The sequence below is a fragment of the Astatotilapia calliptera genome, chromosome 5, assembly GCF_900246225.1.
Source record: "Astatotilapia calliptera chromosome 5, fAstCal1.2, whole genome shotgun sequence".
In the NCBI taxonomy this organism is placed as follows: domain Eukaryota; kingdom Metazoa; phylum Chordata; class Actinopteri; order Cichliformes; family Cichlidae; genus Astatotilapia; species Astatotilapia calliptera.
The window spans coordinates 26,226,377-26,244,620 of NC_039306.1; the positions used below are offsets into that span (position 1 = coordinate 26,226,377).

Below are 18,244 nucleotides of genomic sequence, written 5' to 3' on the forward strand. Positions count from 1 at the left end.
GATTCATTGTAAGTTTAACAGCTAACTGTAACTGACAAAGTGCTAAGATTGCATTATTAAAAGGGATACGTTTCCCCCTTTAATTAGTTACTCATACAATAATGCAGCATAAAGAGTATACATTCACTGAGTGTTTTAAATGGTAAACAGTAAGTTTAGTTTCTGATTTCCCTCCTTATTTTTCACAGTGATAGCTTAAAAAAATGTGATACTGTTTTGTTAGTTGCAGTAAGCTTTTAATTTCAAGAAAAACTAAAACCAAGCACAGCATCTAAAAAGCCACAGGAGGAGTCAGTAATGAATGATGTGATTTATCATGAAAAAAATCCTGGTCACTGTGGAACGTACTGATGGCAAAAATAACGACTTAAGGATGAAACCTTTTTTCCCCTGCTACAAAATATTTTTCTTGTACAAACAGATTGGTCATTTTATAATTCCTCCTTCACATGCCACTTTGAGTGACTGCCAGTTTTGTTGGTCAAATTTTGAAAATCAAAGATAGAAAGCAGGTAACAATAGGCAAATTTTGATGATTGTATTTCTAGGGTTCATGTATAGTGTGGGTGTTTGTTTTACTTCTGAGTCTAGCCATTTTCCCCACAGTATAATTTTAGAGTTTGGGGGAATACACAGTGTGCTTATGATACTTTGAGTGAAAGCTAATATGTCATACCAACTCAATTTTTTGTTTCATAGCACCAAATCACAACAGGAGTTGCCTCAAGGGCCTTTATATTGCAAGGTAAAGACCCTACTATATATATATACAGAAACCCCCCAACAGTCAAACAACCCCCTCTGAGCAAACACTATGGAACAGTAGGAAGGAAAAACTCACTTTTAACAGGAAGACACCTCAGGCAGAACCAGGCTTAGGGAAGGGCAGCTATCTACTATGACCAGTCACTATACGGTCAGTACTATTTTGTAACACTGGGACTAACACTACATCGAGGCCTACACTACAAAATACAAGGCCTTTGCTTTATACATCAAATATAGCACAAATATTGTATTAGTAAGTACAGTATGTTGTGTGTGTGCCATTTTCTCTGTGTGTTACAAAAGATCCTTAAAATATTCTTTTGATTCAGAAAAAATTAGCAAACTAGTCATTTCAATTCATCATTAAGATAAAAAAGAAAAAAAAGAAACATGTGCCGCAGTCTCACCAGGTAAACATCATCTTTATCCTGGAAGGCATACAGCAGCTGTGGGATCCAGGGACTACTGTTCAGAGCCAAGATCCTCCGCTCCTCTTCATGAAAAATCACCTTTGAAGAGTTAGAAGGTGAGCAATGAGCAGTTATACTGTTTGAAATGTAAGCAATACAAATATACACTGTGATTAGTATAATGGCCATATAAACAGATGTGCCTGAAACACAGAAACTTCCATATTAAGAAACTGAATGTGGGTTAAATGTAATTGCATTTTATTTCAGATAAAACTGTGAAAAAAAATCTACTTTTTCTGGTGATTAGAATTCTTGCCTTTCTCGTCTAGCTTCAGTTCTTGTTCCCTCTTTTTATAAGCGACAGATGAGACTAAATTACACTAAACTGTCACAGGTGGCACGAAGAAGACATTTCTTGTTCATTAAAACTGTTCATTCTTCAGCTCCCTTTGTGTCACAGCTCATGTACTATTCTGACGGAGATCTGTCCGATTAGTCATATGCCAGAGAGCACAGCTGTGAAATATTGGATCCAAGTGACATTTGTTGTGCTTAGCCCTACAGCACTCTCCAGTGGACTTTTTTAGGAGTACAAATTTGAAACACCAAGTAGCTGAGACACAGTTAACAGTACTTGTGTAGTAAATGTGAAAGTGAAAAATTCAAGCCCCTTATTCTTTATACACTTCAATACTCCTGAGGAAATCATTTTATTAGAGGACTATTATAACAAAAAAAAAAAAGATAAAATAATTATCCCATGCATCCAGGTTAACTGGTGTTTCTAAATTGCTCATCGGTCTGAATATGAGAGTGAATAGTTGTCTCTGTGTTAAAATAATTAAATAAATACTTTTCAATAAATGCTATTATTACATGATTGTTCTCAGTGAATTTCATTCTGACAGAAATCCATCTCAAGTACATGAACCTTTCCACTCCCATTAGACGGACTCTAAATCTACCCGTTTTATAGGGTTTCCACTTGTGGTAGTGAGCAAACCACAAGTGGTATTATAAACATTAATTAAACATTAATAATGGGCATTTGTTCCACTAATCTATGACAGTGTATTCAAAGAAATCCTGAAACAAAAGCTACAGTCTTGAGAAAAAGAACGTTTTTTTCAGTGAAGTACACCCTTACTGTGTAGGAATTAAGAGGGTAAGTAGCAGGCAGATGCTGCTGATCACCAGCAAATGTGACCACCTCTGCAAAAACAAGTTCAACAAAGTAATCCAAAGGTCAGATGGCCCAATATTCAAAGAAATTTCAAAAAACAAAACAAAAGGGCTACATCTCAGGCTCGAGTTAACATGTTAAAGTTTGTAACAACACAACTAAAAAAAAAAAGAGTGAAGAAGTATGTCTTATTTGAAAATGCCCATCTAAAAAGAAGATGGTAGCTCAGTTTAGGTTTGCAAAGTTGAATCTGAACAAACCACAAGATTTCAAGAGCAATATCCTTCAGACAGACAAGACGAAAGTGGACATGCTTGGCTATAATGCACAGCACCACAACTGGTGAACATCAAAGACAGCATATCAACAAAAATGCCTCAAATGGAGTTCTAGAGGCTGATGATTTGGGCTTTTATTTCACCCACAGTACCTGGGGTGCGTGCAGTGGGAAGTAGCTATGAACTCCTCTGTATGCCAAAGTATTGACGATTGAGAGTAAGGACATCTGTCCAAAAGCTAAAGCTACACCCAAACTAGGTCATGTAACGTAACAATGACACCAAGCAAAGCAACAAATCTACAACCGAATGACTAAAAAAGAAAAGAATCAAGGTGTTGCAATGGTCCAGTCCTCAACTAGACTGAAGTGTCTAGAGGAACCCAGACATTTATTTGCTGTGCATAAACAAATTTTCACAAACCTCTGCAAACAGAAGCAACGTTGTAAAGCTACAAAACTGTTAAGTGCACAAGACTGCTACAGTGGAATCCTTAAAACTTTCTTTTTCACACAACTTTAAATGGAACCAGCATACATTTATTTTATTACTCCCACCTCTGGTTTTCCTTCTGGAAAAAAAACTATTAACAAATAAATAGCAAACTACCAAAATTTCCTTTTTGTGTCCCAGACATGGATATCAAAACTCTCTGGTACGATGTAGTTCTTAGAGGACGAAACTTACATTTTCTTGAGTGCGTAAAACTGTCTTCTTCATGACTTTAAGTGCACAAACACCTCCAGTAGCCTTCTCCCGGACAACTCGGACTTCAGCAAAACGACCCCGACCCACCACTGCATGCAGGTCAAAGTCTTGAAGCCTGGGCTGTAGGGCCCGCAGCTCCGAGACAACTTCAGAAACTGTTTCAAAAAGCACGAACAGCTCAGCTCAGCACAGCACAAACAACTTTTTCACCCTTTATGGCTTCAAAATTTGAAGTAAAACCTTTATGATATAATCAGGTTTTGTTAAAACGGATATGACTGATAAATAAAACAAACAAATCTTGCTCATATTTAAAATGTATGCTTACATTTATTGACGAAGTTTGCCACATGATGTATCTTCATAAGTTCTGGGGAAGTGCACTCTTGGTAGAGAAGCAGCAAAGCCTCCAGAAACTCTTCCCGACCTAAAGTGCATCCTCCCTGCTCCCCACACAGACTCAGTCGTCCCTGAAAACAATACACAAACAAGAAAAGTGGAATTCACAGGAGTCTGCTATTCGGGATGTATTTAAACTGAATTTTAAGAGATCGAAACTACACCTAAACTGATCCATTACTTTACCTGAAACAGCTGGTTGAGTCGTGAGCTGCGGCTAGTGATAGGGTCAGCAGAGGAAGACGGTGTTTTCAGGTTTCCCTGACTCACGTATTTAAACTTCAGCATGGTCTCTTCACAGCATAAAAGCAGGTAGCAAGTCGAGATTTAAATCCAGGGCATTAACGAAATATTGATACCTACAGACCAAGGAAAAGCTGTCACTTGGTGTCAACAACATGCCCCCCTTTAGCGCGCTAAGCTAACGGTGGGTAACGTTCGCTTTCTAACTTAGCTTATAAAACAACATTAAAGACGAAACACTCTTGACATATGAATAAAATTAAAGCGGTCTGTTAGGAAATTACTCACCAGCTAGTCGTTTAGGTAGCTATTATACTCTTTCTAAGTTATATAGGCATATTTATGTGCTTAAGAGCACACTATTTTCTACACAGCCACCCTGTTTCCGGTGTTGTGCCAAAGTAGTTACCCCCGTCAAAAATTGTTTCCCCATTCACGGGAGCGCGCAAAGTAGGAGGAGCCACTTGCCCAGCTCCGTTCTGTACGCTACTTGTCACTGATCTGCAGTCGACGCGATAAAGAGTAAAAGCTGGAAAACAGCAGACTCGATGAATTTAATATTAGTTTCGTGATATTGTAATGTGCCGTGTGGAAGACAGTTTACCTTATAATGTACACTGAAATAACCTGCTGGGAATACTTTGTCTAGAAAACGACTTTGATACTATAATACTGTAAAACCAGATGCGATCATGGAAACACGTCGCTCTCCAGTGAATTTACACTCGGTTTACACTTTGTAGCGAAGCTATCACGAATGAGTTTATTTGCAAAATCAATCTCAGTATAACCAATAAGTACAGTAACTTTGGAGAAGATGTCTCATTCACAGCAAAAGTTATGGAGGGATACAGATTTTATCAGGCTGTGTGGCATCGGCTGCCAAAATGTGTGCCCCCCCCCATCTGTAATCCATATTGCCTTTGCCATCACAGAGGGTATATTTGCCAAACAGGTCACAGTATAACCAATAAGTACAGTAACTTTGGAGAAGATGTCTCATTCACAGCAAAAGTTATGGAGGGATACAGATTTTATCAGGCTGTGTGGCATCGGCTGCCAAAATGTGTGCCCCCCCCATCTGTAATCCATATTGCCTTTGCCATCACAGAGGGTATATTTGCCAAATAGGTCACAGTATAACCAATAAGTACAGTAACTTTGGAGAAGATGTCTCATTCACAGCAAAAGTTATGGAGGGATACAGATTTTATCAGGCTGTATGGCATCGGCTGCCAAAATGTGTGCCCCCCCCATTTGTAATCCATATTGCCTTTGCCATCACAAAGGGTATATTTGCCAAATAAGTCACAGTATAACCAATAAGTACAGTAACTTTGGAGACCATGTCTCATTCACAGCAAAAGTTATGGAGGGATACAGATTTTATCAGGCTGTGTGGCATCGGCTGCCAAAATGTGTGCCCCCCCCCATCTGTAATCCATATTGCCTTTGCCATCACAAAGGGTATATTTGCCAAATAAGTCACAGTATAACCAATAAGTACAGTAACTTTGGAGAAGATGTCTCATTCACAGCAAAAGTTATGGAGGGATACAGATTTTATCAGGCTGTATGGCATCGGCTGCCAAAATGTGTGCCCCCCCCATCTGTAATCCATATTGCCTTTGCCATCACAGAGGGTATATTTGCCAAATAGGTCACAGTATAACCAATAAGTACAGTAACTTTGGAGACCATGTCTCATTCACAGCAAAAGTTATGGAGGGATACAGATTTTATCAGGCTGTGTGGCATCGGCTGCCAAAATGTGTGCCCCCCCCATCTGTAATCCATATTGCCTTTGCCATCACAAAGGGTATATTTGCCAAATAAGTCACAGTATAACCAATAAGTACAGTAACTTTGGAGACCATGTCTCATTCACAGCAAAAGTTATGGAGGGATACAGATTTTATCAGGCTGTTTGGCATCGGCTGCCAAAATGTGTGCCCCCCCCCTTTCTATGATGATGCACATTGGCAGAGTTTTTCTTTGTAAATAAATAAAATTTAAAACAACATTTAAATATATATATTTATCGTCTTTGTAAGTAACAGGGCTTTTCAAAAGTTGGCAAGTTAGTTTTGGCCAACCTTTCGTAGGCCTACTCGACTCCGACATTGTCAAATTTTTCCAAAATCTCCGGTCACGTGGGTTTTCCTAATCAATTATGCAAATTAGCTCACATTGTGCGCACGAACCGAAAACCAGAGTGCCTCTGAGCTAACTAAAAGATTACATTACAATTTGTTTTCGAAAATAACAAACACCACAAGAGGATGGAACCAGACGAGTACAAGATTTTGGTTGCATATAAACTGAAAGGCGAGTATCCAGCGCTTTTCACGAAGAAAGAGAAATTTCTTCTCCGAAGAAAAGCTGCTATTTACGACATTGAAGGTAATAACTGCAACTTTGTAGCGTTTATAAATGTCATCAATACATATATATTAATACATATACAATGGCATAATGTGTAGTCTTAATTTGCACTAACCGATTTAATTAGCTTGACCTTTCTTTGACCTAGTTAACCCCGGTTAATAGGCACATGTGCGTTTATTAAAGTAAAAGTTTTAAGGTTTGCTATTAAGTAGACAGCGTTAACTAAGAACTGTTTTTGTCCTTTTATAGCTTAACTACAATATATTACGTCGTAATTACTTTTGGAGTGGTATGTGCCACACCCATTTACGCAGGTGTACCCACTGTTATGTCTTTATGTCTTTAAATTACATATGTGGAAAATTACTGACAGCAGGAAATTTGGAATTAAACTACTTCGAATTGATATTTGTATTAAAAATAAATCCATGATATCTGAAGGCCATTAGTCATAATTACTTTACACACCCATCACTTTTTTTAGTATCAGTAATACAGTCTTGTGTGTGGCATAATCTTTTTGGTTTCTGAAGTAGTCATACTGTCATAAATATAGAGAACCAGTCCAATAGTCACCCCCAAATTATATCACATAAATAATTGATTCATTACATTCAAGATGTATTGTCATGACTTTTACCACATATAGACCTGTCGTGGTTTAAACAGCTATAATAAACTTTTCTATTTTCTTGTTTATGTTTAGGGGAGCAGCTGTTTTACTGGCGCTACAAAGGCACAGACAAAACCATAAAGACAACGGTAGTCTGTGGGGCTGATGAGGCAAACACAATTTTTTCAGATTTTCATGCCAGTCCTACTGGGGCCCATTGCGGGCAAACAAAAACAAGAGAAGCCATTTCAAAGCGGTTCTACTGGCCAGGGATGTCAGTCGACATCAATAATTGGGTGGGTACTCCAAAACAAACTCTATGTAATTCAACTACAGCTAAATTATTTTAAGAGGAACACAGCAATGTTTCTGTATCTCTCAAAATAAGTTATGTAAACCTTGATCATCAACTATTGTGTTTGTTATTGAATTGCTTTTATTTTTGATTAGGTTTCACAGTGCGCACTTTGCCAGGCAAGTGCTGCAACAATTAAAAAACCAGCAGAATACATTCCGATAAAGGTTAGTCATCGACCATAGCAAATAATCACATTTAATCACACAATGTTTTCATTGCTTAGAAACCTACTGATTATATACTTGAAAAAATTATAACAGTAGACTAGCATTCTGTGTAATTTCAGTATTATTAACTTAACTATGATTTTCTTTTTAAGGTCTCTCAGCCATTTGAACTGGTTGGGATGGACCTCATTGGAAAACTTACTGAAACCAACAATGGACATCAATACATATGTGTTTTTATTGATTATTTTACAAAATGGCCACAAGCATACCCTTTAAAGTCAAAATCAGCCGTGGAAGTGACAAACTGTCTCATAAAATTCGTCCACCAGTTCGAAGCCCCGAAAAGGATTCTTACTGACCAAGGCAAAGAATTTGTCAATTCTGTAAGTACTTTAGTCTTTGGCAAAAATATGTGAACTCATATTTGAATAATTTTTTGAAAATGGTTAATTTTCTGGTCTTTATAAATCTGTTGTTGAGATATTAGTATGACAGCTGTTTATTTAAATTCTTATTGTAATGTGCTTATAGCCAGTGTATATAACTTTATTTTGCAGCTCAACAAAAGGGTTTGTGGACTGTTAAAAATTAAAAGAAGCCTCTGCTCCCCCTATCACCCTCAAACGAATGGGCTGGTGGAGAAAATGAATGGCACCATCCAGAGGTAAATTCTTGGAGTACATGTTATACATTTATGGGGGTTCCCTTCAAACAAAACATTAATGCATGACATTAAACTATTAAAAACTGTAAATGATCTTTCATATGAATGTCTTCTATGTGCTTTCATTGTCAGAGCCCTGTGTAAAGTCATTGGCAACCAACCACAAATGTGGGATGAGTACCTGGATGCTGTAATGTTTGGACTCAGAACTAAAAAACAAGTGACCACCAAATACTCGCCTTACTACCTAATGTTCGGCAGAGAGGCTCGCTATCCTTCCGAAATCCCAGAAGAGTTCATGGTATGTCTTTTTGTCTGTGACAAACTACACGGAAATCCCACACAATGAAACTTTTTTAGTTTTTGAGGCGCAGGCAGATCAGTTTCAATGGATGCTATGTCACTGCCATAAAAGGACAACAACACTGAATATTTCTATGGATTGTTCCACCCCTCAATAACAGTTTTCTTCATGTCCAATCAATCCCAGGATACACTGAAGCTTTGCCAGAAATACATTGTGTCTTAAAACCTTACCAAAGACACTTAATGTAAATTTTCACTGTATTTCTCAGTTCTTTTATGTATTATCTGTGTATCTTACACAAATTATAGTAATGATAGACATGTCTTTTGATTCAAAGGTTGATGAGACTGTGGAAGACATTGTGGGGCAGGAGGAGGTGTCGGAAGACATTCAAAAGCATCAAAAACTGTTGGAACTGGTGAAGGACAACGTGGTCAAAGCTCAGGAAAAAACAAAGGGCAAAATAAAAATGATGAAGAGAGATGTCGTCTTCAAAGTTGGTGACAAAGTTTTAAGAGCTAACATAAGAAGCCAGCAGAGGAAAGGGGGGAAACTTGAAGCAAACTTTTAGGCCCTTACATTATTACAGCAATCCAAGGTAAAAGTGCAGATCTTCAGGATTCCAATGGGACAATCATTCCAAAAGTAAATATTGACCAACTAAAGTTAAGCAAAGACCGCATGCCAAGAGTGCCACACCGGGGTTTAAAGAAAACAGCAGCCACATTACTAACAGCACAACCAGGTCAAGCAGCACCAGCATCTGCTCTAGCTTCACAGGCTACAGCAGCACCAGTGGCGGTAGCACCAGCACCTCCTCCTAGAGCTACACAGGCTACAGCACCAATGGCATCACTTACATCACTACCAGTTCAAACTAAACATCCATTTCCAGTTCCACAAGGTATACCAATAACGGTATCAGAACCAGAGTCAGGAGCAACAGCACAGAAAGACAACGAACCACCAGAACCAGCCACAAGTGCTACAGCACCAGAACACGCTACAGCTCTACAAACCGAATCCAAAACAGCAGCCGACCCAGCCTCAAAGACCATAACAGCAGACCAGGCCTCACAGACCACAGCTCCAAATGCTACAACCACACAAGCCTCAGCTCCACAGATTACAGCCCAGCAATCTACAGCACAAACCATAGAACCAACAGTTGCAGAGAAATGTAAATAAATATAATATTTTTTTATTTTTTTAAAAAAGGACTTTTGTTCCTATGACAGTGTTTGTTTCATTACTCTGTAGATCATGGCATAGGAAATTTTACACCTTTAAAAAGATTTTGTTAGGTATATTTCCTAACAGAATATTTAAATTTAACAATATGTTAATGCTTTAAAAAAACATTCATGGGGCAAAACATTATAGAAAACTTGTAAAAGGATGTAAGCCACATGTGTAAAATTACACAAATGAAAAAGTGAGTCCTTCAAAACTGTGAATCTTTCTTTTGTTGTTGTGTAACCCAGAATGTTCATGATTGATATTGTACATCTGATGTACACTAAGAGTGAAAAGTTTGGACACACCTTCATTTTAATGTTGCTTCTTAATTTCCTTGTCTATTTTGTAGATTCATTGTTGATTAGAACTCGAGGCATCAAAACTATGAATGGACACATATGGAGCACTAACCCTAACACAAATGATGTAGTAAACCAAAAAGTATGAAAGAACCAAAAATATATTTTATATATTAGATTCTTCAAATTAGCCACCCTTTGCTTTGATCACTGCTTTGCACACTCTAGGCCTTCTGTCAGTGAGCTTCATGGGGTAGTCACCTAAGATGATTGTCACTGCATGAAAAGCATGAACACACAGAAAAACACTGAATGGGAAGGTGTGTCCCAAATTTTGACTAGTAGTGTATGTTCTTCATTTTCTTCTTTTCCAAAATTGCTGTCATATATGCTGCTAGTGACATAGAATGCCCACTACAAGAAGTATATTAATGTTGTGATGATGACTGCCTGCCAGCAACAGTTCGAAAGATCAAATACTCTTTAAGACGCTGCTTTTAACAGCCCAAAAATTGACACTCTATTTTACAGATAATAAAACTAGTTTTGGAGGAGAAAAATAACATTTTTCCAGAAAAGGTTATGTAATAGTAAAGGCCACAGGTGCAAGCCTTGAGCCTGAGTATTTTAAAATATAGTCATGTAGCTGCAACTAAACATAATTTTAAAAAATTGTTGTAATAGGTGTTTTTGCTGGAAAAAGATATGATAGGGGGCAAGAGCATTTCTATTGCTATGTATTTAAATTTCTTTTCTTTTATTAATATGAATTTATTTAAATTTCTTTGTAGAACATTGTAAGTGTAACTTTACCCCCAAATAAAAGCAAATTTAAGTTCTCCTTTTTTTTTTAACAAAATACAATGTTAAACCATGTGCCCATTTTATCAGCGTCTTTACCCTGAAACAGTAAGTATTTACCCTGAAACACGTCTTTTGTCAGACAACTACATAAGAAATTATGCATTTGAAATTTTGATTTACATTTAGTCCTGCTGACTTATCTCTTTTTCTCATTACTTTTTGTAGATATAATGGATGCCTGGGCTGGAAAGAGTCCTCACATTCTACTCTCCAGAATTGGTGCTTACAAATTATTCTACTGGGATATCCAACAAATTGGTCCAGACATGGAGTTGGAAAGTGAGGTACATTGATCTTTACTGACAACAATGCAACTATCAGTGTTTTATTCATTGACAACAGTTAACAAATGTTTACATTTTGTATTCGCAGTCTATTAATGCATATCTTGAGATCATGGTGAGACAATGCAATCGTCATAATTCAGCAAAAGCAGCATTCATTGATTCATTTTCAATGACTGCCATTTGGAAGAGAAAAGCTCCAAGACTCAAGGTAGGTATCTCTAGAAAGAATCTTGTGTGTATTGTTTAAGTACCTCTGATCATATCCACATCCAGATTTAGATTGGATAACAGCTTATGCTGAAAGAATAAATTGAGACTGGGGTTAGTAGATGTGGATAGTTTATCAGACTTGACAGTTCTCTTTTGTTCTCTGCTTGTCTGGTTTCCTCCTCTTTTTGTACACACTCCAATCAATGCTTGATTTGAAATTTTCAAACATTTGGGCTAATATCTCTTTTGAAATCATCAACACTGCTTCATCTCTTTAATAGGTACCTTTTTATTATCAAGTGATTCTTACGTCACTGTTAAAGAGGCTTAAGAAAGCATTAAACATTATTCTGCAGATGGTAAAAGGATCGCATTGAAAATGATTGAAAATGAACTCCATGTCCAAAAAAAATCCTTAGAAAGACCTTTATTAGTCTTGGAGGAAGTAATGTGCAAAACCACTTATAAAAAATATAAGATAGTCCAGCTTCTTGCACAGGTTAAAGAAATGAGGGGTGAATCATGGCTTTCGCACAGTACTTTATAAGTGGATGATATATAATATATCATAAATTGCTTTAATAAGAAAGGACTCTAAACAACATGTTATTGCATTTCTTTCTGAAGTGAATATTTTTATTGTTTTGTTTCAATTTAAGATCAAACCCATGGAGCATGAAGTCATTCTGGGAATTGTAAATGAACATCATCACTGGACATTAGTGGTAAAAAAATAATTGCTTTTACAATATTCATCAAATCAGTTTTATAAGACAAATGCATGGCATGCAGATAATCTTAACTCTTGAATTATTACATGTAATTCTCCACATAATTTTACTGTAGGTCATTTACCCACAAGAAAAGAAGTCACTGTATCTTGATCCACTCGGAGAAACTAAACAAGGTATCCAAAATTGTTTGGAATCAACAAGGTAAGGATAAATGTTGAAATTTATTTTGACCCTTTATTAAACGCTTTGTTGCTGTTGTTATTTATGTGTTTATTATGACAATTATAAGTATGATGTCAATCAAAAAAAATTAAAAAAAAATTGGCACTCAAAATTAAAAAAATAGCAGCAACAGGTTTGAATTTTTGTGTTAGCCTTCTGATATTGTGGTGTTATGGGTTAATTTTGCCTTTAAAGAGAAGTCTCCCCATGTTTCAATGTTTATTTGAGGACCTGATGTCTGTATGAGATGATGTTTTTACATTAGAAAATATAGCATGGGGAGAATAATGTTTAGTAGTTGCATAAAGTGTTGCGGAGGTTTAGCACTAAAACATCAGACAAATGTCTAAAATAATTTCACATAGGTTATACATGTGTGAATTTCATCTTTGCTCCTCCTCCACATCTCTTCAAAGTGTACTGTGTAAGTGATTGATTTCTATATCATGGGCGGAAACGGGAAAAAAAGCAGAAGTAATTGTCCACGGAAATGCGTTGTAGACTTTTAAAAAGTAATGATTTTAACAAAACATGTGGTCAGTTCTTAACTTGATGTTCAACAGACACTTAAGCTCTCCATACTGTTCACCTTCTTGTGTCACCAAAATTTTAAAACATGTTATTTGTTTTTATTGTACTTGTCTTTCAGGGCATTCATGCGAAAAAAAGGATGCAACGTCTCAAGATGGACTTGTGACACAGTCAAACACCCAAAACAAGTGGACGCTACCTCATGTGGAGTCTTTGCATTGAAAGTACGAGTCTTAACCGTAATACATACATATATACGAGAATATTGGAAATGTTGTGTTGTAATAAATGTTAATGACAGGAAAAGGAATATAAGATAATTACACAATAAAAGAAAGAAATTGATTCACAGGAAACAAATTACTATAAAATAACATTTACGATATTAGCCTATTTAGTCATCTTCGAATCTCTTGTTCAGTTTGCTGAAAAGATCTTGCGAAAAGAGTCAATAGACTTTCTGTCTACAAAAAAGGCCATAAACACACACAGGCTGCAAATTGCCACCACTCTTCTCCTAGAGACAGGTAACTCATTTTCCACCATTCAGTGTTCTCACATCATGAATATTTTCATCATGATGGCTGTAGAAACAAACCATATAGTTGTTTGAATGAAGTAATAAGTGCAGTAGGTAGTATACTCTATGTGCTATTTTTTCACTTTTTAAAACAGATGACTTGACAAACATCTGTCATTTCTGCGGGGAAGAAGAGCATGAAACTGACAACAAATGGGTAATGACATCAAGAAAGACTGCTAAATGTTATGATCAATTCCCATAAATGAAATTTTAACATTGGGATTTGTAATTATTTATTTTTTTACAGATTCAGTGTGAGATGTGTTTGCGGTGGTTCCACCAGCTCTGCGTGAAAAGCCCACCACCAGAAGATGTGTTTATTTGTCTCGCTTGTACATAGTTGACACTAAAGGTCCACAGCTAGTGTTCTTATGGCACACATTGTCGAGAACACATATCTACATATATAGATGTAGATGTTAAATTAAGAAGTCTAAAAAACCAAATGGTCTCCAAAGTTACTGTAGTTATTAGTTATACTGTTATTTATTTTCCAAATAAACTCTTTCGTGATAGCAACGCCAAGGTGCATTATTGATGGGGGGGGCACACATTTTGGCAGCCGATGCCAAACAGCCTGATAAAATCTGTATCCCTCCATAACTTTTGCTGTGAATAAGACATGGTCTCCAAAGTTACTGTACTTATTGGTTATACTGTGACTTATTTGGCAAATATACCCTTTGTGATGGCAAAGGCAATATGGATTACAGATGGGGGGGGCACACATTTTGGCAGCCGATGCCACACAGCCTGATAAAATCTGTATCCCTCCATAACTTTTGCTGTGAATGAGACATCTTCTCCAAAGTTACTGTACTTATTGGTTATACTGAGATTGATTTTGCAAATAAACTCATTCGTGATAGCTTCGCTACAAAGTGTAAACCGAGTGTAAATTCACTGGAGAGCGACGTGTTTCCATGATCGCATCTGGTTTTACAGTATTATAGTATCAAAGTCGTTTTCTAGACAAAGTATTCCCAGCAGGTTATTTCAGTGTACATTATAAGGTAAACTGTCTTCCACACGGCACATTACAATATCACGAAACTAATATTAAATTCATCGAGTCTGCTGTTTTCCAGCTTTTACTCTTTATCGCGTCGACTGCAGATCAGTGACAAGTAGCGTACAGAACGGAGCTGGGCAAGTGGCTCCTCCTACTTTGCGCGCTCCCGTGAATGGGGAAACAATTTTTGACGGGGGTAACTACTTTGGCACAACACCGGTCAACTTTCAAATTTTGCGCGTTGCCCGCCCAGCTCACGAGCCTGCTGAATGAATCTTGGTTCTGATTGGATGTTCCATTTTCTGTGGGCGGGCATAAATGCAGTTGTTAACCAATGAGAGTTGAGCACACCAAGGAACGCTGGGAAAGGTTCTGAAGAGGGGGCTGATCGTGTTTTTATCAACAAAACAGTGGCTGAATATCACAGTTAGTTTACAATCTAACAAGTGCCTAATAGTAAAAAAAAAAAATGTATAAAAATAGCAAAAATTTTATGAGCATTAATTACAATGCCCCGGAGTTAAAAAGAAACGGGGCCTGACTAGATTCAAAGACTCAGAAGAACCAAACATCAGGTCGACAGTGACTAAATAATTGAAAAAGAATATCAGGTTATCAGTGGTAGTGTAGCAAGGATTTCTAGTGTCACAAAAAAAACAAAGTTTTTTTTTTTCACATCACGCACCCTTCTAATGCCAATTACTAATAGTTGATAATTATTTCTTTCTGGTCTGAATTATTGTTTACTTAATTTTAATATACTTATAAGTTGTTTGTCTAATGCACAGATCGTTTTAACACTCTCACTCCAATCCCATGTATTAATTTATGCAAAATAAATGGCATGGAATAATTTACAAATAACCAGAATCAGGGCCAAAACTTTTATTTCCAACAGAGATGCATGGTTAATTTTTTCAGTTCCAGTTTTCCAAAAGCCTAAACCAATAAAGAGCTTTAATAATGAGAGACTAAGGACTGGCCAGCTGCCTTCAGCATTCACCAGTTTCTGTGGAAGGTGTCAGAGGTGGGAGTTTAAGCTTCGGGCTGAGTTTGGGATTTGGGGTTGGGAATAGGGTTAGGATTGGGTGGTGTAGGGCCAGGGGCTGGAGCTGGGGCTGGACCAGGAGCTGGGGCAGGGGCGGGGGCAGGGGCAATATAGCACCCTCTCTTATGCCACTGCATGTCCCGCACACGTCGGACGGACTGGATCTGAGGTGCAGTGGCTCCCCAATCATTCCAGTGCTTGAAGTCTCCTTGCTCAAACACATACTGGCGCCCTCTGTAACCTGGATACATGTATCCTACCCACCTTCACGAGAAAGAGAAACAGTATCACATTTCTGGGACAGTGATTTTTACACAAATTTAGTATCATTTTGCACAAATGCACTTCTATCTTACATTTCATGGCTTCAGTTCTGATAAGTGGAAATCATTGTAGTGAGAGACTGAGAATGGTGAAACTTACGTTCCATTGACAGCCTTAGCACTGGCCACACGGTCTTGGAAACCATGAGCCCACAGACTGGGGACATCATCATCAACAATCTCCATTTTTCTGCCTTCAAAGCCAGCATTCTCAAACAGATGTAACTTGTGATCTGCACTGTCCTGCAGAAAACAGTATATTTCCACATGTTTAACATCAACCCTTGCAAAATCACAAAATGTCTGAGGTTCATTTCATTTCAAGTACATACCACTTTCAGAGGCCTAAAGGAGCTCAGGCTGTAGCTACTCTGGCAGTTGGTCCAGGTGCTCCAACGAGGATACTCTCCTTTCTCCAGCACAAACAGCTCTCCAGCAAAACTTGGACGCTCAAACCCTACCCATCTGACAACATGGAAAATAAGCAAGACATATAAATGCACACATTTGTTGAAAGCAAAGGTAACAGCTACAAAATAGGATCTACATGCAGTGAAAATGAAGGAAGGGTAACTGAGTCACTCACGGTCCCGACTCCACAATGACTGAACCAACCCTTTGTGTCTTCTCCAGCACATCTTTACATTCACCAGACAGCTCCACCTTTTTTCCACGAAAGTTCTCATACTCAAAAACCACCAGCTGCAAAACAGGGACAGGTGGAGCAGTTGAATGATGCAGTCCATAAGCCCGTGGTCTTTTTGAGCTTGTTTAACAGAAAAGTCCCTCTTGTTAAATCTGGTACCTTATATGTTGCTCCAGCCCCTCCTTGGCCCTTTTCTGCAGGCAGCTGGTCTGGGGTTCCCTGCTGGTCTGTCATTTTTAGTCTACAAAGCACAACAATCACATTGCTTAGTGTCAGATTAAATACATACACCTGATATACAAAATAAACATTCAAATAAAAATGATGAGATATGAGCTATTGACTTTATGCACTTGAAAAAGGTTTTCCTGCAAGATTGGATTGCATAATACAGTTTAGATTAGCATAATCTTGTTGTTCAGAAATCAATCAGGAAGTAACCTGCAAACTTTTGTTTAGCTTACACAAATCTTACTTGTATCTGTTAGAATAGCACACTAATAGTCCCTCTGGATCCACACAGAAGAAGTTCTTGAGAGAAAACAAAAAAAAGGGAAAATAATTATCTTGGTTCTTTTTCCCTTTTTCTTTTTTTTTCTTTACCTTGATGGCTTGTGCTTCAATGCACCCCGTACAAGCCACGTTTTCCGTCTTCCCTCTTTCTTTTCTTTGCCCTTTCTGTCTGTGACTGAGTGAGGATCTGTGTGGAGGCCTGGTGAGCGGTTGGTGGATGCCAGTGGGGGTATTTATGGTTTATTTCTAGCCACAGCAGCAAAAAGCCTGTTGATGCAGCAAGTCTGTCGCACCCATTGTGTCCATCACACTGCTTCTCAATAGGATTGCCCTCTGTCCCTGGCACACTGGCAAGCGCTGCCCAGCTCTCTGCCTGTGCTGCCATCCTGACCATGATCCTATAGTGGGTACAAGCTCTGACTGCCAGCCAAGAGAATGAACAGAGATCAGTCTCACTCAGCACTATTGGCCCCACCCAGCTATCTTGCTCTCCACTCTCCACTCTTCTACCCCTTTCTTTACCTTTCTCTTCATCCAGTTCCCAACAGAAATTGCATCCAAATTTTCCCTTTATGTGCAATTTCAAAAGAATAGGCACATTTTTATGAATAACTCCAAAAAAACGACAAGAGCAAAAGGATTTGTAAAACACAATCGAAGAAGTCACTCAACACTTTTTAGGCACACCTATTCAACTGCTTGTTATCTAAGCAATCAATCACATTGACACTGAAACTGCATTAAAAAGTGCATTTAGGCATGTGGTCAAGACGGCCTCCTGAAGTTCAAATTGAGAATCAGAATGGAGCATAAAGGATGACTTAATTGACTTTGAATCTGGCATAATACCAGATGGGCTGGTCTGAATATGTCAGAAAGTGCTGATCTACTGGGATTTAACACACAACCATCTCTAGAGTTTACAGAGAATGGTTTAAAAAAAGAAAGAAAATATCCAGTGAGCTGCAGTTCTCTGGGTGAAAATTCCTGGTTGATGCCAAAAGTTAGAGGACAATGACCAAACTGCTTTGAGCTGATAGGATGAAAAAAGTAACTTAAATAGCCATTTTTTTACAACCAAGGTATACAAAAGACCATCTCTGAACAAATGACACATTGAACCTTGAAGCAGACGGGACCACACTGGGTGCCACTCCTATCACCGAAGAACAAGAAACTGGGGCTACAGTTCAAACAAGCTCACTGGAATTGCACAATGGAAAATTGGAAAAACATTTCCC

The 18,244-nt window shown here is 37.9% G+C and overlaps 2 protein-coding genes and 1 pseudogene across 10 annotated transcripts in view; 1 reads left to right on the forward strand and 2 right to left on the reverse strand.

The window, feature by feature from the left end:
* cita (citron rho-interacting serine/threonine kinase a) overlaps window positions 1-4,382 on the reverse strand; it is a 41,437-nt gene extending 37,055 nt beyond the window's left edge. For all 8 annotated transcript variants that reach the window (XM_026168499.1, XM_026168501.1, XM_026168495.1 and 5 more), the window contains exons 1-5: window positions 4,281-4,382; window positions 3,936-4,108; window positions 3,679-3,820; window positions 3,330-3,505; window positions 1,176-1,277 (exon numbers count right to left, since the gene is read on the reverse strand). In XM_026168499.1, coding sequence (XP_026024284.1) covers window positions 1,176-1,277; window positions 3,330-3,505; window positions 3,679-3,820; window positions 3,936-4,037 — 522 coding nt within the window. In that variant the 5' untranslated portion in view covers window positions 4,038-4,108; window positions 4,281-4,382. The remainder of the gene's footprint in view (window positions 1-1,175; window positions 1,278-3,329; window positions 3,506-3,678; window positions 3,821-3,935; window positions 4,109-4,280) is intronic.
* Window positions 4,383-9,068: 4,686 nt separating this feature from the next.
* LOC113022752 (sentrin-specific protease 2-like) lies at window positions 9,069-13,876 on the forward strand. 2 transcript variants are annotated; one of them, XM_026168502.1, is made up of 9 exons: window positions 9,069-9,672; window positions 11,060-11,178; window positions 11,267-11,389; window positions 12,051-12,116; window positions 12,238-12,326; window positions 12,997-13,102; window positions 13,300-13,405; window positions 13,554-13,615; window positions 13,709-13,876. In XM_026168502.1, the coding sequence occupies exons 1-9, from the start codon at window positions 9,174-9,176 to the stop codon at window positions 13,799-13,801; spliced, it is 1,263 nt and encodes a 420-aa protein (XP_026024287.1). In that variant the 5' UTR covers window positions 9,069-9,173; the 3' UTR covers window positions 13,802-13,876. The 2 variants fall into 2 exon arrangements, with proteins under 2 accessions (XP_026024287.1, XP_026024288.1); XM_026168503.1 differs by lacking the exon at window positions 9,069-9,672 and having other exon boundaries at window positions 9,866-11,178.
* Window positions 13,877-15,343: 1,467 nt separating this feature from the next.
* On the reverse strand, window positions 15,344-17,433 carry LOC113022753 (beta-crystallin B3-like; annotated as a pseudogene).
* Between the last annotated feature and the right edge of the window lie 811 nt (window positions 17,434-18,244).